This window comes from Pleurodeles waltl, chromosome 8 (genome assembly GCF_031143425.1).
Source record: "Pleurodeles waltl isolate 20211129_DDA chromosome 8, aPleWal1.hap1.20221129, whole genome shotgun sequence".
NCBI classification, from domain to species: domain Eukaryota; kingdom Metazoa; phylum Chordata; class Amphibia; order Caudata; family Salamandridae; genus Pleurodeles; species Pleurodeles waltl.
In genome coordinates this window covers 370,314,583-370,339,321 of record NC_090447.1, presented here as the reverse complement: position 1 = coordinate 370,339,321, position 24,739 = coordinate 370,314,583, and the positions used below count along the sequence as shown (strand labels likewise).

General features: G+C 47.1%; 1 protein-coding gene across 1 annotated transcript in view; it reads left to right on the top strand.

The window, feature by feature from the left end:
- The window catches only part of MYO16 (myosin XVI), a 2,485,855-nt gene that overhangs the window by 1,022,986 nt on the left and 1,438,130 nt on the right, over positions 1–24,739 (top strand). The window contains exon 14 of the mRNA XM_069204246.1: positions 497–593. Within this exon, the coding sequence (XP_069060347.1) occupies positions 497–593 (97 nt within the window). The remainder of the gene's footprint in view (positions 1–496; positions 594–24,739) is intronic.

Below are 24,739 nucleotides of genomic sequence, written 5' to 3'. Positions count from 1 at the left end.
AGTGCCGGGAGCAGCCTGGCAGCCGTGCACAGCGCACACAGCCCAGCACTGCTCACTTTGCTCAGTTGATCTGTGCAACTGCATTATAGCGCTCCCCTTAATAGCTAGAGAGACGCTGTAATGCGTGATTTTCCATTTCAGTGCGGTGATGCAGGCCATCACACTGAACTGCGTTAGAATCACGCCTGATGCGGGATACATGGCAGGGTGGAGTCATGACACAGAGGTGTCTGGAGTTGCTATGTGCAGAGTTGATGCACAACTCTCTAACTAGGGCGTGGGTCACTACAGAGCCTTTGCAAGTCTAAGACCTCTTGCAATATTCCTCTTTTATCTTTCCCTTTGAGTTCATCCTATTTTTTTCTGCATGCAATAATTCTGTTTCTTTGTTGCTGTTTATTAATACGCCTTCTTTACCCAGTCTATTGTAGGCTATGGGTATATTAGATGCTACACGAGAACCAGAGCGTTGACATGTGTCTTTGTTTTCTCACAGTGGAGAAAGTGGATCTGGGAAGACGGAAGCCTGCAACCATATAGTGAAGCACCTCGCATGTCGATCGAACTCCACATTTGAATCCAAAATGAAGCACGTAAGAATATCCAATGTTGCTTAATATGCTTGTGAAAATGTAAGTTATAAGCTCACCAGCAATGTGGTTTAATGAAAAATACTATAGTAAATCGAGAATGTCTAGCGAATGAAAACAAGACTAAAGTGAGGAAAAGTATACATACACACCCCACCACCTGCATTGGAGACTTTCACAGACAATTCTGACTGAACTCCTCTAGATGGCGTATGAACATAAAAAATGAAAAATGTATCTAAAATTGCATGACAGCGCTGTAGCCTCGCTAAGTACAATGTTTTATGAAGTGACAGCTCCGATGGCACTTCTGAATTTTAAAAAAAAACATAATACGTAAAGATCCCATTTGGAAAGTGACTGCAATGCATTCCTGAGATGTCTTGAGATATGCAGCAAACAGGTTGAATACGATTTTAAATGGTACATTCTGAAGTGTTCTCTCAAAGACGTGCCACAGGGAAAATCTTCAAATCTGACACCAAATGGCCCGCAATATGTAAGAACTTTGCAACTCAATGCATAGCTCGCTTGTCAGAGACCTGAGTCTGCAGCATATCTATCATTATTATTATTATTTATATAAACAAGTCCACCAATAGCGTTTTTGTAGCAGTGCTACTATTATATTAGCTCCAGCATGTGTCAATTCCAATCCCTCACGGGTTTCCCTGATTAAAGCTAATCTGGACATTTTATTAGGTAATATCCTGTCTCCCACTCCTGGTAGTGTGACTACAGCATTGTGGTCTGAATTGAGGGTGGGGGATATTCAGGAAGAAAGCTTGTGGAAGGTTTTCTGCCTTGTTTGCTGGTATGTATGGCTGTAAAAATATCTGTGCCAACCTTTGTTTGAGATCTGGTTAGGGCTACTACTCTAACAGTCTGAAATGCAGCTTTGGCAGCTGAGTCAGCTGCAGCGTTTCCTTTAGCATGATTTCCATCACACTGATTCCACAAAGTGTGCCTTACAGGTTCCAGTGGACGCTTGTCTTGTGAGACAGCTATACTTTCCCAGAGTTGTTTATCTTTAGTTGATTTTCCTTTTGAATCCGTGAATCCAGGCAATCACCAGTGCTACAAATCAGCATTGTACCCTTGCACACAAAAGGATGAATCCAACACTATAGGTGGAGGAACTTTTGTAATGCACGTAACAGGGCATTCATTTCTGAGAGTTGTGCAGTTCTGTTGCCTAAGGTCTTAGTATAGGTGAGGTTGATGGAATATACCATCTTTCACTACACCTTACACTGCCACTCAGGCTGCAGAGTACTCATATTCATTCCTACCACTGGTTCAGCAGAGCCTTCTGTACAGAATGTGCTCTGATGAAAATCAATGGGCAAGGCTTTTGGAGCAGGAGGAATGTGTAGCTCGTATTGGTGAAATCCTTGAGTACAAAGAGTGGGATAATATTGAAACATTATATCCACTCAAAGACGAGGCCCATTGCACCCATTTCAGGTGTAGGACACAAGCATTAGGAAGGCTTGCCTTGATGACCACCTCCAGTATTGGGGCAGAAGAAACTACAATCATGAGTTTTCACCACGCCAGGCGACGCTCTTTCAAGATAACCATTTGCACAACGACAAGAACTTTATCAATAGAAAATAAACGTGCTTCAGCTACATAATGCAAGTGAGGTTTGTATGCAGTAAGAACAGTCTGTCCCTCATTGTAGGTTACATACGTATAACAACAGTGACTTGGTATGGCTTGAAGAACTAGGTTGATCTTACAAGTAACTTACATACAAGTAAGTTGATCCAAAGTTAAGGAATACCAGCAGGGATTACAGTTTCCTCAGTTTGTTCGGAGGATGCAAGGAGCACACTACTGAAGGAAATCAGATGTCAGGCCCTTGCTCTCAGTGGATAACTTCTATCCAAAGAAGGTCACGATAAGGTAGGTGATCTTTGATTTTTTTAAAGTAATTCTGTAACCTTGTGATAGTATTAGTGTGACAGCTTTGTACACCCTTGTTAAGTGTACATCTAAGTCGTCATCTGTAAGAAAGATATCATCAATGTATGGTTGCTCACAACACACCAAGAAATTCAAACCCATTCTCAGTGGGATATATAGTCCCACAAGTTACATTCCCACAAAGATATTGCACACAGTTGCACAATATATGTACACCTATGAATACCATGACAACAATGAGTTTGAGGGAAGAGGAGGGGTTAGGGACTACTGAATACATTAATGGGTTATGTTAATTACATTTCACTGAGCTATGTAGATGGCTGTTAGAAATGGAGGCCCATATTTATGCTTTTTGACGCAAAACTGCGCTAACGCAGTTTTGCGTAAAAAAATTAGCGCCGGCTAACGCCATTCTGAAGCGCCATGCGGGCGCCGTATTTATCGAATGACGTTAGCCTGCGTAAGCCGCCGGCGCCGTCTGGTGTGCGTTAAAAAAAACAACGTACACCAGGCAGCGCCGGCGTAGGGGGATATGGGGCTTGGGCGTCAAGAAATGGGGCAAGTCAGGTTGAGGCAATTTTTTCGCCTCAACCCGATTTACGCCATTGTTTTTCACTCCCAACCCCCATAGAAATGACTCCTGTCTTAGCAAAGACAGGAGTCATGCCCCCTTGCCCAATGGCCATGCCCAGGGGACTTCTGTCCCCTGGGCATGGTCATTGGGCATAGTGGCATGTAGGGGGGCACAAATCAGGCCCCCCATGCCACAAAAAAAAAAAAATACACTTACCTGAACTTACCTTAATGTCCCTGGGATGGGTCCCTCCAGCCTTGGGTGTCCTCCTGGGGTGGGCAAGGGTGACAGGGGGTGTCCCTGTGGGCATGGGAGGGCACCTCTGGGCTCCTTCAGAGCCCACAGGTCCCTTAAAGCCTGCCTTTTGCAGGCGCTAAAAAACGGCGCAAAAGCGGCCGTACGTCATTTTTTTTGACCCGCCCACTCCCGGGCGTGAATTTTGCCCGGGAGTATAAATCCGACGCACATGCCTCGGAGTCGATTTTTTAGACGGGAACGCCTACCTTGCATATAATTAACGCAAAGTAGGTGTCCACGCTAAAAAATGACGCTAACTCCATGGACTTTGGCACTAGACGCGTCTAACGCCAAAGTATAAATATGGAGTTAGTTTTGCGTTGGAATTGCGTCAAAAAAACCGACGCAATTCCGGTGCAAACGGAGTATAAATATGCCCCGGAGTCTTTGGTTGGCAGTCAAGGTACCCCCTGTCCAAGCAAGGACCCTCACTCTAGTCAGGGAAAGTCACACACAATCCAAATTATCATGTGCCCACCCTCTGGTAGCTTGGCACTGAACAGTCAGGCTTAACTTAGAAGGCAATATGTAAAGTGTGATGTGCAATAAATCATGCAATAACACGGTATAAACACCACAAAAATACACCACACAGGTTTTAAAAAATACAGAATATTTATCTGGATAAAATAAGGTCAAAACGATCACGATTTGATAAGTACACGTTGAAATATCACTTTAGAGAATGATAAAAAGAGTCTTAAGTTCTTAAAAGCAATAAGTGTCTCTTACAAGCACAAAGTACCTGGTTTGCGTCTAAATTTGACGCAAGGGACTGCAGAGGAGGAGATGTGCGGAGAACAGGGAGGTGTGCGTCCATTTCTCTGGGCGCACACAGACGATGCGTCAATATTTTTCACGCAGCCAGGGCCTTGCGTCGATTTCCAGCTTGCGGACTTGGATCCTCTTTGGGTTGTGGGGTATTTGGACGCCCCTGGGATGATGCAGAGAAATCCTGGGCGTACAGGACGAAGTCACAGGAGCTGCGTCAATCCAGTGAGCAATGCAGGGAAATTTCTATCGCACGGCAGGCGCTGCATCAATTCTTCTTGCAGGAATTCGTGATGCGTTGTTCCGGTTTGGCGATGTGACGATCCAGTTGGGAGTGCATCAAAGTTCCGGTCACCATGCTGGTGCTGCGTCGATTTCCACTCAGGGACACGGGCTGCATCGTCCCGGTTCGTAGTGCAGTGATTTTCTCACTGCGATGCAGGCTGTGCATCGTTTCTCACAGGCTTTGTGTCAACATTTTGCCGCACAAGGTGTTCTTTGCAGAGATGAAGTCTTTTTAGCCCTGAGACTTCAGAAAACAAGAGGCAAGCTCAATCCAAACCCTTGGAGAGCACTTGTCAGCAGAGCCAGAGGGCAGCAAGGCAGCAGGCAACAGCAAGGCAGCAATCTTTTCCAGCAAAGCAGTCAGGTGAGTCCTTTGGGTAGCTAGGCAGCTTCTCTTGACAGGTTGCAGGTTCTGGTTCAGAGTTTCTTCCCCAGTGGTATCTTGTCCAGAACTGCCTGAATTGGTAGGGTCAGAGGCCCTGTTTAAATACCCAAATGTGCCTTTGAAGTGGGGAGACTTCAAAGAGTGGCTTAGAAATGCACAAGGTCCCCTTTCAGTCCCATCCTGTCTGCCAGGGTCCCAGTAGGGGGTTTGGCAGTCCATTGTGTGAGGGCAGGCTATTGTCCTTTGACATGTGAGTGCCAGGCCCTCCCCCCATCCAGCCCAGGAAGACCCATTCAGTATGCAGACTGCACATCCTGTGTTTGGGGCTGTCTGAGTGAAATGCACAAGGGAGCTGTTACCTAACACAGCCAGATGTGGTTTGTAAGGCGCAGAGGGATTTAAGTGCAGAGAAAGGCTCATTTTCTAAAAGTGGCATTTCTAAAATAGTAATATTAAATCCAGCTTCACCAGTCAGCAGGATTTTGTATTACCACTCTGGCCATGCTAACTATGACCTTGTTACTCCCTTCAGATCAGAATCTACCACTCACACAGTATATGAGGGTAGCCCTAATGTTAGCCTATGAAAGGAGCAGGCCTCACAGCAGTGTAAAACATATTTAGGGGTTTTACACTACCAGGACATATAAACTACACAGGTACACGTCCTGCCTTTTACCTACTCAGCACCCTGCTCAATGGATTACCTAGGGCCTGGCTTAAGGGTGACTTATTTGTAGAAAAAGGGGAGTTTTAAGGCTTGGCATGTACTTTTGAATGCCAAGTCCAATTGGCAGTGGAAGTGCACACACAGGCCTTGCAATGGGAGGCCTGAGAAATGGTTAAGGGGCTACTTATGTGGGGGGGCACAACCAGTGCTTCAGGCCCACAAGTAGCATTTAATCTACAGGCCCGGGCACATGTAGTGCACTTTACTAGGGACTTATAAGTAAATTAAATAAGCCAATTGGGTATGAGGCAATGTCACCATGTTTTAAGGGAGAGAGCATATTCACTTTAGCGCTGGTTATCAGTGGTAAAGTGAGTAGAGTCCTAAATCCAGCAAAAACAGTGTTCAAAAAGTGGAGAGAGGCAGGCAAAAAGTTACTAAGTTACTTAAGGCTGTCAGGTCTAACAATGGCAGATGAAGCGTATTGCATATTTCTTATGTCTGTACTGTAGCCAAGAATTTTTCCAATCATTTTGTCCACTTGATGCTTGGTAGTTGTACTTTTTCTCATGCTATACCTGGTACACATCTGTAAGTCAAAATGCAATAAGGTTTGTATGTAAAACAATGTATGGTATGTTGTAAGATCTTCATGGTGCAAGCTGAGAATAAGCTAGGGCTGTTCTTATAGCCCTTAGGCAAGCGTCGAAATGAGGATTGCATCTTGTCAAAACTAAAGGTGGTTATATACTCACTTTCATGTGCTACATTTTGACTGGAAAACCCATTAGAGATGTCTAAGGTAGATTCATATTTAAACCTGTGCAATTCATGTTTTGCGCAACATATGTTCTTGAATATGCACTTAAATTCCTACAGTCTAAAACTATCATATAGGACCTGGGAGGTTTGGAGGTGGGAAAAGGCGGCAAGGTGCATTATGCCCTTATATTCCAACTGGTCTAATATTGCTTTAATACCATGTTTTGTTTCTGACTTTAAACAGTATCAAGCATGTGGTTAAAGTTCACTGCATATGTCCCTTCTCACTTGCTTTCCCGTATAAGAACGGAACCTGTCTTACAGCCCATTCACTGGTGTAAATTCACCTGATGTCTTCAGGAAATATCAAATAAAAAGCTACTCTCATGACTGGAGCCTAGTCTTCCTCAGCTAGTATGAAGGCATAATCATCAGATAAATGTACTCAGAAGACAGCTTTCTTAGTGTGCGGTATGTCCCCCTTCAATCTGTATTTCTAAATCATAAACCCTATCAGGAGGATTTAAATGTTTATCTGGAGTCTCAACTCATATGAACTCATCATTTGAACTCGCCACCAGAAACCTCTGAAGCTCTGATGTACTATCATGACATCTGATACGCTGTCAAGGAGTGCTCTCACCTAAGTCTTGTTTTGCAGGAGAATCCGTATTTGGACCATCACGTTTCATAGAAGGCCCTGCTACTTTCTTCCTCTTAATTGAAGTTTTAGAGTGCAATCCTTGTTGTTCCCTCTTCATGCTGACGTTAGCCTCTCGTACTGCATCACCGTTTCTGTTATACTTCTCCGTTCTTTAGTACTCAGATCAACTCCCTTTCTCTCCTCATTTACCATCTCTGTCCTGAAAAGAATGTAGAGAGCGGATATCAGAATACTGTTACTGTTACTATTTAAACTTTCTTGTGGTCCCTTAAATTATAACCACCTCTACTAGATTCCCAAGATGCAGGAGATCCAGTCCATTTTTGTTTTCTATCCCCTGGTTTCTTCCAGCCTTCCATTGCAGATTTCTCCTTAACAGAACCCTTAATGTCACTTTTTAGGTTTCAAATGTCCCTTATTGATTCACAAACCTAAGGTACTTCACCTATTATTTTTGATAGTTCCTGTTCATGATCTCGAACTGGTACTGCTTCCAGTCTCTGGCGTATGCCCAGAACCAAAGCTTCTCCCTTAATGTTTTACAGGATGATCGAGAAGACTACAGAAAAGTTTCCCATTAATTGTATCCTTAAGTCTAGAGCTGGTGCAGCTCCATGCATGTTCTGTACTTTTTTCAGTACCTCAAGGGGAACTGCCAACAAAGGTGTGCCATGTGTGCTTGTGTGCATACATGCAAAAATGCTTCTCCTTGTGTTCCATTCCACTTAGGGTGGCACCATCCCTAGAAGGAGCCACATAGGGGGTCATTAGGAGTTTGGTGGACAGAAACATCTGTCTGCCAAAGTCCAGAGGAGGAGACCACCACGATGCTGGTGGTCTCTCCTCCAGCTCCATTACAACTTTCCCTCTGGGCTGACCGGTAGAAACCAAGGTTTCCGCAAGTCAGCCCAGTGGGAAAGGTGCGGCAGCATTACTCCCTGCTCATATTAGAGCCGGCGGCAATGCTGCTGCACGCAGGGTGCACTAGCACCCTTCAAATGCACGCTGTCTGCACAGCAGACAGTGCACATTTCAAGGGTGTTGGGCAGGGTGACCCCGTGGTCCCCTGCACTTGTTCTCTGGCAGTCTTTTCATGGCGGGTGAATAACCATGAAAAGGCTGGCAGAGAACAAGGTTGTAATCAGCACGGTAGCGCTGACTTCAGCGCCGCCATGGCTGGTTGTAACCACGACTACCATCATCAAATCGGGATCACTGATCCAGGCAGATTTGGCGTTCTTATGGCGATCTGATCACCAAACTCTTAATATGGTGGTCTGACCATCAAAACGGCTGCGGTTGGGACCACCACTGTGAGTCTAGCGGTTTAGGGACCACTAGACTCATAATAAGGCCCATAGTCTATATTCTTTAATTATACCTTGGGGTGTTGTATACCGTTTCGTCTTGCAAGAAACCCAGAAGGGAATCTCTTTACTCTTCGCAGGCACTTCTCCCATTGTAGCAATATTAGTCTGTGGACTAATAGGTTGTATTGGTAATGGAACATCTGGTCCTGCTGCAAAAGCAGATTTAGAGTTGTGGTATATGATACAAACTGTACAAGTTTCCTGTATAAGGTGACTGTTTAATTTAAACCACTACAAAATCAGCCAGAGCTAATGTTTTCAGATGAGGAATGGGTATGCAGCCATCCATGATAGGTCATGTTGCCCTTTCATTGCTCAGGAGTCCCAGGCAGACATTCCTATGCACGGGTGGTAATGGACCAGCAAAGCAGTTCTGATGTTCCTGGTAAGTCAAAAGGATTTCCAGACCTTGGTGAGCCCTGTATGTACAGACGGTGGTGCTGCCTTATAAACATGATACTGCCCTGAGGCTGCATCTATAACCTCAAGCTCTACCCATCAGTAAAATGTCTCAAAGGCATATGGGGGGAAAGCAGCTATTACAAAAGTAAGTGCCTCCCACATCTGGGACATCTTAAAGATTGAAATGCTGTGTATCTGCTTCCCAGTAATTGGCACCTATCACAATAGGGGACATCATATGAACAGATTCAAATGAAATAGAATCAAAGAGTTAGAAAACCAAAATGGGAAATATTGTTTGACAAGTCAAACTTGAAAAACCTACAGCAATAAGTGCTCCTTTATTCCATGTAGGAGGTAAAATGCCCACCCAATTGCCTATCACATCTAAAAAAAGCACATAGAATATGATAAAACTGCATAATTGCATGTTCTGAACAATGATAATAAAATTAACATTTCAATCATTGTTAAAAAATCAACTGAAAATCTAACGTCCTAAAACCTACCTCTCTGTGCTACGCTATGACAATATGGAGTAAAATACCTTGCAATGTAGGTTTTCTTAGGTACAAAAAGCACACTGCATACCTTTTTATTGCAGAAGTCTATAATTATCAGGAGTCAAGTAGGCTATGTTCCCTGCGAAAGGTAAACATGCATCACATTAGCATCAGCTCCTCCCAGACTCAGAAGTGGAATCAGATTTCAGTAGAAGCTGTAATACAGCGTGAACTCTAGCAGGAGGATCACCTGTAGCAATATCTTGCTCCAATTCTCTGTGGAGAAGGACCTCTCAATGCTCTAATAGTGTAGCTCACTCAAGTGGGTTTTAGGGTGTGAGGTTTTCAGATGACATTTTAACCACGGTTGAAATGTTCATTTGATTCTCATTCACAACATGCATTTGTGCTGTTTTAATCATATTCTGTGAGATTATTTTAGATGTGTTGAGCAAGAGGGTGCACCTGTTGAAATAAATACACTTCTTTTGTTTAAGTGTCTTTTTCTTAGTGAATCTTGTGTTTGTGTGTGATTAAAGAAAGCAAAAAAGATTTGTTTCTGATCACCATAGTGTCCTTCGATTGCTGTTTAGGGACTGTTAGTAACCCAAAAGCATTGACGCCACTTCAACTATGCATTGGGTGTGGTTCTGTGTGTGGCTACAAAAAATCGGTATCTCACATTCAAGCTTTGGTGCATTGAAGTAATGTCACTTATGTCACCCTTGGGCATGAAAGCAAATCTTGAAGAACTGAGCCAGAGGCTCAGTTTACACAACATTTATGTTATTTCAGACAACACTGTTTTGGCTATTGTTCTTGTTTGACTGTGAAATTGAGATAAAAAGGCACTTTGTCCAGACGGATGTCACGTCGGTTGTTATTGTTGATGTCCATGTATAAATGACAACACTTTCACCATTTTTGGAAAGAAGATGATAGATGACATCTTTGTCAAACACAGACATGTTCATGATTTTGCAAAAATATAGAAAATGGAGTCTTGGCCTTCTTCAAATTCAGTTGGGCCGTATGTCTTTAGGTTGCTTCCTCCACCTGCAGGAGCTTTGTCCTCACTTCTAGCCACTCCCATATGGAGATCATATATACTCACTTCTCCCAGTGCTGGATTTAGAAAAGAGGTAAGGTTGCCCTGACTATAAATTGTTTCAGTTCCTGAGGCTGCCTCCCCTAGCACCCTCTATGATAAATCTTCATTTCAAAAGCAATAGCTATTAAGCCTGCTCCTTGTGTTGGCATATGTTCCTCTCAACTCTCCAGAGATGACACAAATTCTACTGTTTACTGTTGACTTCACCCCTACCTGCCTGCTCCTAGAGGCATACTCATTTTATTCTAGGAGGCTAGCCAGTCAGGTATGTGTGTTCCATTCTTGGGGCTAGACTACTGGCAAACTATTTCTAAAATCAATTTATTCTGAGACAGCAAGAACTGCCGGTTTTAGAAGTAGTTATGCCACTAAATTAATCGCTTTCACAATTGAATCAGATTTTAACAATAGGGTCTTTTCATTTAAAATGTAGCCTTGTCTACACTGTTTCTGAAATGAGTCGGAGGACATACTTTTCCTTAACCTGTAGCATGTTCCATTTCCTTTTACTATGCACCCATGCCTGTGGGCTTAAGAGGCATAGATAGGGGTGACTTAGTATATAAGACAGGGTTTCCTACGTGGCAACTGCAATACTTTTAAACTGCATGCCCGCCTTAGCACCATGGTGCTCTCTGGAGCAATACACTTTGGCTATATATGTGGGTGGTGTAACCATAAACTCTAACCCACACATGTCCACATCACTGATTTCAACTTACCATGTCTTTACTGAAGAGTTAGATAATCAGGTAAAGTCAATTGTCAGGATAGTTTGGGGGAACACACACATGCTGTGAGTCTGGTTGGAAATGCTACAACATTTAAAGCCCAGAAACCAGCAAAACAAAACAGGAAAATGTGGGTGCACCCAATAAAATGATGTCCATTCTGAATACATACATACTTACATACATGAATTAAATTTAAATGTTCTGAACGGGGGACTCAAAAAATGCCCCTGCCTAGGGCCCATAATTCCCATAATGTTACTATAAAATCTAATTTTTAAGGGATGAAACACTGTTGTGTGACTTTGGAATGTATTGTGGAGTCAGAAAAAGTAATAAAAAGAAACAGACCTTCACTGCGAACAGTGCCCCCAAAGTCAAGATTGTTTTATGATCTATCAACTTAAGGACCATTGGTTAGCTAGTTCTTTAGGGTGTGCACAATCATTAGCTTGCCAATTATAAGGGGACCGTTCAGTGTGCATGTGTCCGAACCTATACACACTGTACGTATTTACACAATAACCTAGACCTATATATTTATTAACCTGTAAAAAGGCCATCAAATATTGTTTCAGAAACAATGATTTAAAAAAAACTATTTTATTATATTCCACAATTTTTAGTTCTAAACTATCTATTCTTTCTTTTCTTTCCTTTTAATATTGATATACTCATTCCTTAACAGTGAAAAATATTTTTCTGCTAATATAGGAGTAACATCTGTGTTTTATTATTCTGTATGTATACCTCAAGACCCTTTTAACAAAACAATCGCCTGTTGGACAAAACATTCACCATTTTTTACATTTGGGTCTTACATATGAAAGTATTTTGTGGTCCGGGTGCCTCTCTTGGCAGTTTGGTATGGACTGTTCCCATGTTGAGAATGGTCAGTACTGATTTGCATACTACAGGCATCTGTCTAGGGTGGTGCAGACGGTGATAAACAATGGGTCTGAATGTTACCCAGAGTACTTGCCAGTGGTTTAGACTATCTGCAAGCATTCCTCAAATCCATTTAATGTGTTTGTGGTAACACCATAATCTGGATTCCTAGATATGGGACCCTTGCTCCCTAAGCTATATCTCAGGGACGAGGTCTAATAAGGCTGAAACTGATTGGAATTTCTTGTATTCTCCTCTGCCTAGAATGGCACAATTGGATTGGATTGCTACCCAGAGCAAATGCCAGTGGTTTAGACTATTATTATTATTATTATTTTTTACTCCCATCAACTTTTGCGTGATTGAAGCTCGCAAAGTCTGAGCTTCACAAATGCAGAGGCTTTAAAACATACTTTTATGATGTAATCATTTCCTTTTAATGAGAAAAGTCCATACAATGCGTAAAAGAGTTTTTGTGATGTATTGTGAATCACAACTACAAGGGCACCTAGAAAAGGGCATCCCCCGCCTATTTGGAATGGGAAACAGCCTTTTCTACGCAGCCGGAGCAATGCGTACCGCAGCCACGCAAACGTTACCATGCTTGCCTGAACCACGCATGCGCTGAACCATGCAAACTCGTGGTTAAGGCACATGGATATGCGTGGATCAGGCACACAGCAGGAGCAACCGGGAGAGGAATGCAGTGGCCGGCTAAGTGGGGCTGTTGAGGGAGGAGAGATTTTTAAGGACAGGGCAGGGTAGGGTTTAGAGTTCAGGGCGGGGGTCGGGGTAGTTTTTAAGGCAGAGTGGGTTAGGTTTTGGTGTTCAGGGTAGGATTAGGGTAGCTTTTAGGACAGGGTGGGGTAGTTTTTAGGACAGGGTTTCAGGGCGGGACGGGGGCCGGGTAATTTTTAGAACTGGGCAGGGTAGGTTTTAGGGTTTAGGGCAGGGGTTCAGGGTAGTTTTTAGGACAGGGTGGAATGATTTTTAAGGCAAGGTACGTTTTAAGTTTTACGGTGGGTTTGGGGGATCAGGGTAGTTTTTAGGACAGGGTGGGGTAGGTTTTAGGGCTCAGGGACAGGGGTCAGGTAGTTTTTTAGGACAGGGCAGGGTAGGTTTTATTGTTCAGGGGCGGGTGGGGTAGTTTGTAAGACAGAGTGGGTAGGTTTTAGGGTTCAGGGCAGGAGGTCGTGTAGCTTTTAGGACAGGATGAGGGAGTTTTTAGGATAGGGTAGGTTTAAGGGTTTAGGGCAAGGGTTCAGGATAGTTTTTAGGACAGGGCAAGGTAGGTTTTAGGGTTTCAGGCAAGGGGTTGGGGTAGTTCTTAGGACAGGGTGTGGTAGTTTTTAGGACAAGGTATGGTAGGTTTTGGGGTTCAGGGCAGGGGGGGTTGAGGTCTCTTTTAGGACAGGACTTGGCCGTTTTTAGAACAGGGTAGGTTTTAGGGTTCAGGGTGGGGGTTGGGGTAGTTTTTAGGACAGGGCAGGGTAGGTCTTATGGTTCAGGACGGGCGGGGGTTGGGGTAGTTTTTAAGACAGAGTGGGGTAGGTTTCAGGGTTCAGGGCAGGGGGTCGGGTAGTTTCAAGGACAGGATGGGCTAGTTTTTAGGAAAGGGTAGGTTTAAGGGTTTAGAACAGGGGGTCAGGACAGTTTTTAGGACAGGGCAGTGTAGGTTTTATGACAGGACAGGGTAGGTTTTAGGGTTTATTGTGGGGTGGGGTCAGGTCGTTATTAGGACAGGGCAGGTTAGTTTCTAGGGTTTAGAGCAGGGCGGGGGTCAGGGTACTTTTTAGGACAGGGTTTAGATTTTAGGACAGGGTAGGGTTTAGGGCAGGGGCGGGTGTTGGGGTTGTTTTTACGACAGGGTGGGTTAGGTTTTAGGACAGGATAGGTTTTAGATTATAGGGCAGGGGTGGGGTGCCGGGGTAGTTTCTATTACAAGGTGGGGTAGTTTTTAGGACAGGCTAGGATTTAGGGTTTAGGACGGAGTGCAGGGTAGGGATACTTTTTGGACAGGGCAGGGTAGCTTTTAGGGTTTAGGGTGGGGTGGGGGGTCAGGGCAGTTTTAAGGACAGGGTAGGTTTTAGGGGTTAGGGCAGGGTGAGAGGTCTGGGTATTTTTTAGGACAGGGTGGGGTAGTTTTTAGGGCAGGGAAGGTTTTAGGGTTTAGGATGAGGGCACGGAGTCAGGGTAGATTTAGTAGGAGGTGAGGTCGTTTTTAGGACAGGGTAGGTTTCAAGGTTTAGGGCAGAGGGTCGGAGTAGTTTTTAAGACAGGGTTGGATAGTTTTTAGGACAGGGTAGATTTTAGGGTTTCGGGCAGGGGTGGGGTCAGGTTAGTTTTTAGGACAGTACAGGGTAGGTTTTAGGACAAGGCAGGGTAGTTCTTAGGGCCAGATGTAGCAAAGAGATTGCGAGTCGCAAATGGCGAAAATCGCCGTTTGCGAGGCGCAAATGCCTCTTTGCTATGAAGAAATGTATTTTGAGAGTCGGATCCGACTCGCAAAATGCATTTCCGACTCGCAAATAGGAAGGGGTGTTCCCTTCCTATTTGCGACTCGCAATGCTATGCGTGAAAGCGCGTGAAAGCGCGTGAAATCGCGTGAAAGCGGTCGCAAATGGAATCGCAGTTACCATCCACTTGAAGTGGATGGTAACCCAGTCGCAAACGGGAAGGGGTCCCTAGGGGACCCCTTCCCCTTTGTGACTGGACATAAAAATATTTTTTCAGAGCAGGCAGTGGTCCAAGGGACCACTACATGCCTTGAAAAAATCCGAAACAAAAGGTTTAGTTTTTTTTTTTTAAGTGCAGCTCGTTTTCCTTTAAGGAAAACGGCTACACTTTGAAAAAAAAAAAACTGCTTTATTTAAAAGCAGTCACGGACATGGTGGTCTGCTGTCTCCAGCAGGCCACCATCCCCGTGAGTGCCCAGACTCGCTATGGGGTCGCAAATTGCGACCCATCTCATTAATATTAATGAGGTGGGTCTTTGCGACCCCATAGCGAGTCGCAGAAGGTGTCTGAGACACCTTTCTGCATTTGGTTTTGCGAGTTGCAATTTGCGAGTCGCTATGACTCGCAAATTGCAAGTCACAAAACCATACTTACCTACATCTGGCCCTTAGTGTTTAGGGCGGGGCAGGGGATCAGGGTAGTTTTTCAGGCAGGGTAGAGTAGGTTTTAGGGTTAAGAGGGGGGGTCATGACACTTGACTGATTCCACTGCAGCACCTGTTGGCCTGTGGTGTGATCCCGACACTGCAAAGTCAACGCCTCACATCTTGACCTGCTGAATTCATCGACCCTGCTTGTCGAAAAGAACCGACACCTTCAACTGACACTGCATCACCTCCCCTGCTACCGTCCAGTACCAATGCCTCACCTCCCCTGTCTAGCAGTGAGGAACCAATGCCACACCGGCTCCAGTGATGCCTCACCTCCCTGACTCAACGTCTTTGTTTCCTCATTGTTTTCCAAGGTACTGTGACCATGATCTATACGACACCATCTCTGACTGTGCTCCCTCATGAGTGATGCTGGACTGTTGGAAGTGACTCTGTCAAGACACAATGTTAGTCCCAGTTGGTGCCATTATGTTTCTATGGGCTATACGAAGATTTAGGCCCTCATTATGAACACTTCGGTAAACACCGCACCGCCGGCGGTGGCGGTAACAACCGCCAACAGACGTGCGGGCCGAACCACCAAATAATGAACCAACTGAAACACACGCATCCTGAAAACCACTCACCGCCAGCAGAGGAGTGCCAACAACGACGGCAGAGCCCACCCACAGGCCGGCAGAAAGGCCCTACCTGCCCATCAAATAATGAACCACTAGACCGCCGTCAGTTCCGGGATGGGAACCACCGCCACACAAAGCCAGGTGGAAACGAACCAAATATAAGGAAACACTCACTAGAGGCTCACACAACACGCTGAAGCAGACATGGATAGAGAGTTGCAGATCTTGCCAGCCCTGCTTCTTGCCATATACCTCCACAACCGAGACCGTAGACCAAGACGACAACGGTAAGTACTGCAACCTACTAAACAAGGGAAGAAAGGGCACAGTTACATACCCACCCACTCCACCCACCCTGCAACGCTCCCACAACCCTTCACAGCAGCACAAGCCATACACCCCACAGCAAGAGGTACTTACCAGACACAAGGCAAATCCAACCTGTCCAAAGTACATACATGTGCCCAACACCCCCAAACAATGAAAAGAGAGACCATGGCTCCAGAGTGTGCTTCTAACAACACAGGCCACACAATAACCTTTATTAGGCTCACTGAGCAACAGAAGTGCTTAGAAGGCCAATGGCCAGTCCATTGTGCAATAAGTCCAATGGGCTACAATGGCCCCAACTTGACTCCCACAAGTGCTAAGGTACTCCACCTCATAGGGGCAACAATGGGGCATGCAGGCACCTCAGGGAACAGGGGCAGGGGGTGGTGGGGTGGGGATTTATGACGGGGGCTTAGACTTTTGTGTGGCAGGTGGAGGGGGTTAGGGTTTGCCCTTGGAAGGTGGGGGAGTGGGCTTGGACCGGGGGGGTGGCAGATGGACCTGGTTCAGCACGGGGCTTCTTCTCTGGGGAAGGGGCACGGGAATGGGAAGGGCAGACAGGGGCGGGCTGTGACGTGGGAGGAGTGGACAGGGCAAGGAGGTGAGCACGTTTAGGGACGAGACAGGGTGGGCCTTTGGGTTGGAATAGGTCAACATGGGAGAGGAAAAGTTTCTTAGGTGCAATTGGGGTGGACCTGGAGGAAGGCTTTGGAGTGGAGGTAGACGGAGTGGTCGTGACAGGTGTAGGTGTGTATGATGTGGGTGCAGGTGACTGGACAGTATGCTGAGGTGTGGTAGATGTGTGATGGGTGTGTGTTGTGGTACGTTTGAGTGTCTTGGGAGGAGGGGGTGGACACAGTGGGACAAGACAGGCTGGCAGTGTAAATGGATGTTGTCTGGGTGTCTGCTAGTCTGGTGAGTGCGCTGCATGTGTCAACTAAAGTCGTTGTGGTGAGTGCAGGTGTGGTGCTTCTTGTGTGTTGAGGTGTGTGCCTTCGTGTCAGAATGTGTGCTTTGGACGGGTGAAGGGAGTGGGGTGCTGGAAGGGGTAGAGGGGCTGGAGGGGGGATGGAATGACCAGGGACACTAGCTGCTGTCCAAGAGGAGGCCAGAGTCTGAAAAGATCTCTGTAGTCCAGACACAGCACTGTGAATGCCATCCAGATAGGCATTGGTCTGCTGCACCTTTGATGCTAGCCCCTGGATGGCATTGACGATGGTTGTCTGCCCTACAGAGATGGTTCTCAGGAGGTCAATAGCCTCCTCCGTGAGGGCAGCAGGGCTGACTGGGGCAGGGGATGAGGTGCCTGGGGCGAGGGAGACGCCCACCCTTCTGGGTGAGTGGGCACGGGCAACTCGGTGGGGAGCAAATGGGAGGGTGGTGATGGTATGAGGGGTGGCGGAAGATGAAACAGCAGGGGTGGACCCACTAGGGTCCGCCACCGCCAGGGAGCTCCCATCGGAGGAGGTATCTGGGTCACTACCTCCAGTGGTAGTTGCCTCCCCCGTGGTACTCCCCTCACCCTCCAACCCACTGGTCCCCTTGGTATCAGACGACTCTGCCTCCAAGGATCCGTGGGTCGCTGCATCCCCATTCGCTGGTGCCTCAGATCCTTCGCCAGATTATGCTGATGTACACAGACAACACAAGAGAACAGGAATGGGGAGACAAAACAGGAGAGACACTTGTAAATAGCTGAATGGAGGTACATTAGTGGGTCACACCTACACTCACCCAGAAATCCTTCCACCAGGCAGCTCCTACGGCTATACACATGGCTATGTCCCTGACCAGTGTCCAGAACCCTGATCTGCAGCCATTTCCCAACAAACTTAAGGACCTGACATTATGCAGACTTGACTCAAACACCCCTACTCCCCACAGGGGCCATTATGTAGATGGACATCAGTCAGAGTCCCTGCCACTAGACAGCCTAAATACGAATGCACACACACACATCCATCAAGGGGCCAAAACATGGTATATGTACTCACCCCCTTGTGACTGCTGTGCAGCCTTCAATCGCCCATCCAGGTCCAGGTACGCCACCACCAGGATGCATTGCATAAGGGGGGTCAGTGGCCGACGGGCACCCCTTCCTCGTTGGGAGGACTACCCCAGCTGGGCCATACAGATCTTCCTCGCCCAGCGCCGCAGGTGCTCCCACCTCTTCCTGCAGTGGGTGCTCCGCAGGTTGTAGACCCCCAGGGTCCGCACTTCCTTGGCAATGGCATGCCAAAGTGCCCTCTTCTGGTGGGTCCTGACCTATATGGGACACACTGAAAAATAACACTGAGGTCAGACACTGGCCAATCATATACAGCTGGCTAAACGTCCACTATGGGACGGACATTGCAAACAGCCTAACAGCACACGAAGCATGTCAGGAACCCTGGACCATACAGTGTCACAGGTGCACACATGTATGCAGCCAACACCCACCACTACACACATCCATACCCCCCAATCCTCCTACTCACCTGTACCTCAGGCTGTCCGTAGAGCTTGGCGTACAGGGGCAGGACCCCGTCCACGAGCTTCTCCAATTCCTCTTTGATGAATGCCGGGCCCTTTCCCCTGCAACATGTGCCATTTCCATGACCAGAGGCAGGACACAGCAGTATATTCAGTGGAGTACCTGCATGTACGAGATCAGGGAGTCAAGTAAAGTTGGGGTGATGAGTTCGCGTATGCACCGCGGCGGTGTGCACCATCCCCGCCGGTGGCAATCATGATATGCTAAGATTGCCCATTTACAACCATGTTAACCAATGAATTTGTGCACAGCGGTAAACACCGCCTTACGATATTACATCAACCGCTAGCAGTATGAGGTCACTTCCACCATGACACTTCTGGATTACAGGGGGCAGACATTTTGGCCTTAACTACTCAGTTATAAAACCCTCATCTGCACAATGCAGGCCCTATTGTCCCCTAAACACACATAGGCATGTAACATTATACATTACCTCACCTGTCCAGTCCTGATCTATCATTGTGGTCATGTTGCCGTAATATCCCACACACTAAGCATTAGTGTTGTCTACAATCATGCCAGCTGTGCTGAATGAAAAGCAATGTGTGCAGATGTATGTGTGTTTTAAACTCCTCTTAGGTACAGACCCTTGTGGTGAGGAAGGGCCCCATCGGTGTACAGACCACTTGTTGATTTGTGGACCATGGTGGAGCGTCACATCATTATCAATTACAGTCTCACTCGTGCAACTATTCATGAACTTTGTGCATTACTGGATCCAGCACTGACACCGGCAATCGTAATCAGCATGCCATCCCTACTGAAGTGCAGGTGCTCTCTGCACTCCATTTCCTGGCCACAGGCTAATTTCAAGTGACAGTGGGCATAGGTGCAGGTTTTTCACAGCCAATGTTTAGCATAATACTGTCCAGATTCTTTAATGCATTTGTACGACACCTACAATCCTATGTGAGGTTTCCCCAAAGTTCCTGCCTGTTGGTAGGGGGTGACTGTGGCCTCTGTACTTGTGTTCCACCAATCTGTGGCCTGGATACACAGGTGTGGGGACGGTTGGCCACGCATGATGTTGTTGGCTGGGTGGTAGGGGTGTCAATGGTATCCTGGGTGGGGCTGCTGGATGGTGACAGTCCAGGACTGTGTGAGGGGCCAGGGTGATTGTCAGTGTCCATGGTTACATCCACCAGTATCCTGGGAGGTGCCTCTGCCTCCCTGTGGGCCACTGCCACTCCTTGTCCTGTCCGTCAGGGTGGCATGGGTGGTGGTGCCTGTCGGGAGGAATGGACATGTCTGTTACATTAGCAGGATCGGATGTGGTGCACAGGACTGGGCGTGTTTGTGCAGGTTTCACACTTTGGGGCCATGCAGGTTGCTTTCGTGAGGGTAGCATTGCTTTTTTGCTTAGGATGTGGAGGTGCATTGTGGGTGCTGTAGGCCATTGTGATTCCATGCAGGGGTGGATGGCTGTGCACAGGGGGAGGGATGTGGGCCTGTTGGTGGGTTTGTGGGCATGCAGGGGGACTGAATGTAGTGATTGTGGCCTGGGTGGGGTAGTGGTCCTGGTGGTAGTTGGAGGGGTGAAGTGGTGCATGCATTCCAGGTGTGATGGATATGGGGTAATGTAGATGACTTACTCGAGTCCATTCCTCCAGTGAGTCCAGTTAGTCCCTCAGGGTGCAGGATGGCCAGTACCTTTTCCTCCCAGTCAGTGTAGTCGGGTGGTGTTGGTGGAGGTCCTCCCCAGTCTTCTGGACTGCAGTGTGGTGCCTGGAAGCCGTGGACCTGACCTTTCCACGCAGGTCATTCCATCTCTTGCGGATGTCGTCCCTGGTGCGTGGATGGTGTCACACTGCATTGACCCTGTTGACTATCTGCTGCCATAGCTCTATCTTCCTGGTGATGGGTGTGTGCTGGACCTGTGCCCCAAATAATTTTGGCTCCACCTTCAGGATCTCGTCCACCATGGTCCTTAGCTTCCTTTCTGTGAAGTGTGGATGTTTGGGGGGTGCCATGGTGAGTGTTGAGAATGGTGTATTTTGTGGATCTAGGTGAGGGTGCTCTTGTGTGGTTGGGGGTCTGTATCATGGATTGTGGCATTCGGTGTCTGCTTCTGGAGTTATGTGTATTGGTTGGCCTAATTTTGTTGCAAAAGATTGTGGGGTGTGTCTGTGTGTGTTTTATAGTGTTGTGGATGTGTGTCACGTGTGTGGGTTTCAAACTTACCAATGTATGCATTTCTTACTGTCTGTCCCGCCAATGGTCCTTTGGCTTCCACTAACTGCCTCAGTGATTTGTGCTTCATTATTTGGAGGGTGGGGTGTTTATGTGCTTGGCGGTGGTGGGGTAGGAGGTCCAGCATTTCTGCCGACAAGGTCCTGCCGGTGACTGGTGTCAGGGAGATTTTTGACGGTTTCTGATTTTTGCATCATTATATGGCGGGTTTCTGTTCACCGTCAATGGCAGGCTTCTGTTCGCTGTCGCCATGGAGGTCAATGGTGTTTACCGCCGTGTTCATAATGAGGGCCTTAATCTTTGAAAATTTGTATTGTTACTTCTATCTGTTGGATTTGTGTTGTTCTGGTCTTATTTTACTCAGATAACTAGTTGTTATTTTTCTAAACTGGTGTGGACTACTTTTGTGGTGTTTTTATTGTGTTAATGTGTGTGGGTGTGTGTGTACAAATACTTTACACATTGTCTCTGACATGAGCCTGACTCCTTGTACTAACCTACCAAAGGAGTGAGCAGGGGTTATCTTAGCTGTGTGACTCCCTTACCGTGACTAGAGTGAGGGTCCCTACTTGGACAGAGTGGAAACCACTGCCAACTAGAGACCCCATTTCTAACAAAATGTGAGCTTACCATCCCTCTAATAGAAGGTTTGGGGGGAATTTCTATGATTTTTCGTAACAAACCTTATTTTTTTTAGTATTGATAAAATTATGCAAACTGTTTTTTCAGAGAACATTCTCAACTTATTCATCTTTCAGCTTTCAGTAGCCACTATCTCCTGAACTTGCAGATTTCACCCCATCTCGCTTGCCAACACGTTTGTGATGTTATATAAGTCGCTTAGGCCCATAGTTATACTTTTTGAAGCAAAGCAGCGCGGGCACTGGTTTGCGTAAAAATTTTTACCGCCGGCTAATGCCATTCCTACGCACCATACGTGCACCTTATTTAAGGAATGACGTTAGCCGGCGCTGCAAACTGGTCAGAGTAAAAAAAAATGACTCAAACCAGGCAGCGCCGGCGTAGGGGAAAATGGAGATTGTGCGTCAAAAAATGGTGCAAGTCAGGTCTGAGGCAAAAATCATGCCTCAACCCGGACTTGCGTCATTTTTTGATGCACAACCCCCATTGCAATGACTCCTGTCTTAGCAAAGACAGGAGTCATGCCCCCTTGCCCAATGGCCATGCCCAGGGGACTTCTGTCTCCTGGGCATGGTCATTGGGCACAGTAGCATGTAGGGGGGCCCAAATTAGGCCCACCTATGACACATAAAAAAAAAAATACTTACCTCAACTTACCTGTACTTACCTGGGATGGGTCCCCCCATCCATGGGTGTCCTCCAGGGGTGGGCGAGGGTGGCAGGGGGTGTCCCTGGGGGCAGGGAAGGGCACCTCTGGACTCCTTCCATGGTTGGAGACCATGGAAGTGAGCCCACAGGTCCCTTAACGCCTGCCCTCACCCAGGCGTTAAAAAACGGCGCACATTAGGCTGTGCGCTGTTTTTTAAGGCCTGCCCCCTCATGTGCGTCAAAATGAAGCAGGAGTATAAATAAGGCGCACAGGCTTTAAAGTCATTTTTTGGGCGGGAACGCCTACCTTGCATGTCATTGATGCAAGGCGGTTTCCCACATCCCAAAAATGGCGCACATGGAGGAATTTTGACGTCCGCAGGCTCGGGCGTCAAAGTTTAAATATGGTGCACGGTTTGCGCCGAATGTGTGTCAAAAAGTTTGACGCACATTCGGCGCAAACAGAGTATAAATATGCCCCTTAGGGTACAAGGCTGATCTGAGTAGGAGAGTGGTACACACAGAGGAATGCACAGTAAAGAGAAGAGAGGTGGGATCTAGAACTTCTCTTATGCAGAGTAAGGACAATTGTCTGCAAAGAAAATCTGAGAGACGTAGGCTTTCCACCCCTGCTTGAACAGATCTCCTACTCTAAGCTCCTTGTCCTTCACTATGATGGGTTCCATTTGGACCATGCCATTGCAGTCTGGGTGCGGAGTTTTATACTGCCATTTTGACCTGGCAAGATAAATCTCTTGCAATGCCCAAACCTCCCATTTTAATACACCTAGGACACCCATAGGGAGGGCCCTACACAGCCCAGAGTGCAAGGGGCAGTGTGAATAAAAAGTTGTATATGTACTTTTAAGTGTTACATGTCTAGTAGTGACAACTCTTAAATTAACTTTCCACTATGGGGGCCTTTCTTTCCTATAGGATAACATTGTGTAAACTAATAACATTTAATAAGTGATAACTTTCAATTGGAGCAGGTAGGAATGTGGAATTTAGGCCCTCATTCTGACCTTCGAAAGACCGCGGTGGTAATTCTGACTTTCCCGCTGGGCTGGCGGGCGGTCGCCTTCAGGCCGCCCGCCAGCCCAGCGGGAAAGAGGCTTCCACGATGAAGCCGGCTCGGAATCGAGCCAGCGGAGTGGAAGCTGTGCGACGGGTGCAGTTGCGCAGCAGACAGTGAAATACATTTAGGGGCCCTCTTACGGGGGCCCCTGCAATGCCCATGCCAGTGGCATGGGCACTGCAGGGGCCCCCAGGGGCCCCGCGACCCCCCCTACCACCATGCGGTCGGACCGCCGGGATCTGGATGGCGGTAGGGGGGGTCGGAATCCCCTCGGCGGCGCAGCAAGCTGCGCCGCCTTGGAGGATTCAATGGGGCGGCGGTACACTGGCGGGAGCCCGCCAGTGTTGCCGGTCCGACCGCGGCTTTACCGCCGCGGTCGGAATCCCCATTGGAGCACCGCCGGCCTGTCGGCGGTGCTCCCGCGGTCCTCCGCCCTGGCGGTCTTTGACCGCCAGGGTCAGAATGACCGCCTTAGTGTCTAAAGAATAAAAAAAAAACTCTTTAAAAGTAGAGTTAGATTTTAAATCACAATTCTAAAAAAACACTTCATGCCTGCAGCCTGTTTACTGGGCCACATGATTAGATGTAGCTGGAAGTTGGTCTTTGTGTATTGCTCCCAAGCAGTGAGTCAATAGGCCAATGGTACTGGCAGGATGGACCATCTCTGACTTGATGAGGGGAGGACCTGTCCCCTACCACACTTGCACATCACACTCTGCCTGAGCACACTCACAAAGTTTGACACTAGGCTACTGAGACCCCAGACAATCTGGTACCCAGACAGGCAGACATGAAATTCCAAGCAACTCTGAGGGTGGAACACTACAGAATCTTCTCCTACTTCAAAATTGGCACCAGGTATAAATTGCGACCCTCAGACCCAACTCTTCAGATCATTTCTGGACCTGTGGACCCCACAAGAAAAAGATCTGGCCAGTTGTATGAAGGCTGTCATGCTGCCCAAGACTGATTTGCTGCCCAAGGCCTGCTTTCTGCCCAAGTCCTTCTTTGCTGCACCAGGACTCTTCTGCTGCTGCCCCTGACCAACGGACTCCATCCTGCCTGTGTTGCTCAAGACTATAAGAAGAATCTTGAAGGGCAAGTAAGCTGACCTCCTGTTCTAAAAGCACAGGGACACCACAGTCTTTGCAGCACGACACATCTCCATGCAAAGTTGTTGGAACCGCAGCTGCGTGACACAGCCCCATCGTAGAGCTTTGCATCACGGATGATGCTCATCGTAAACGCCGATGCACAACACATCCTTCACACTGCAGCCGCAGCCCATTGGAACCACCAATGTGTGATGCATTCTCAAGACAAAACTGCGCATCGTAGTTGTCATTCATCAGACCAGCCTCTGTGCGACACATGTTCATTGCATGACTTTTTATCACAGTTGCAGTACATCAGAACCGCTGCTGATTCAAAGCCTCGGATAGGAATTGCTGCTGCTCAATGCATCCCTGTTGCAAGGCTTTTTATCACCACTGCAGCGCTTTGGGCCATCTGCTGCATGATGCATCCTCAACATGGGACCTCACAAAGCTCCACAACCAGGATCAGCGGGTCTAACTGGGTCCCTGTATTCAGACCGTGCTCCATCACGATTGGCCTGAACTTGTGA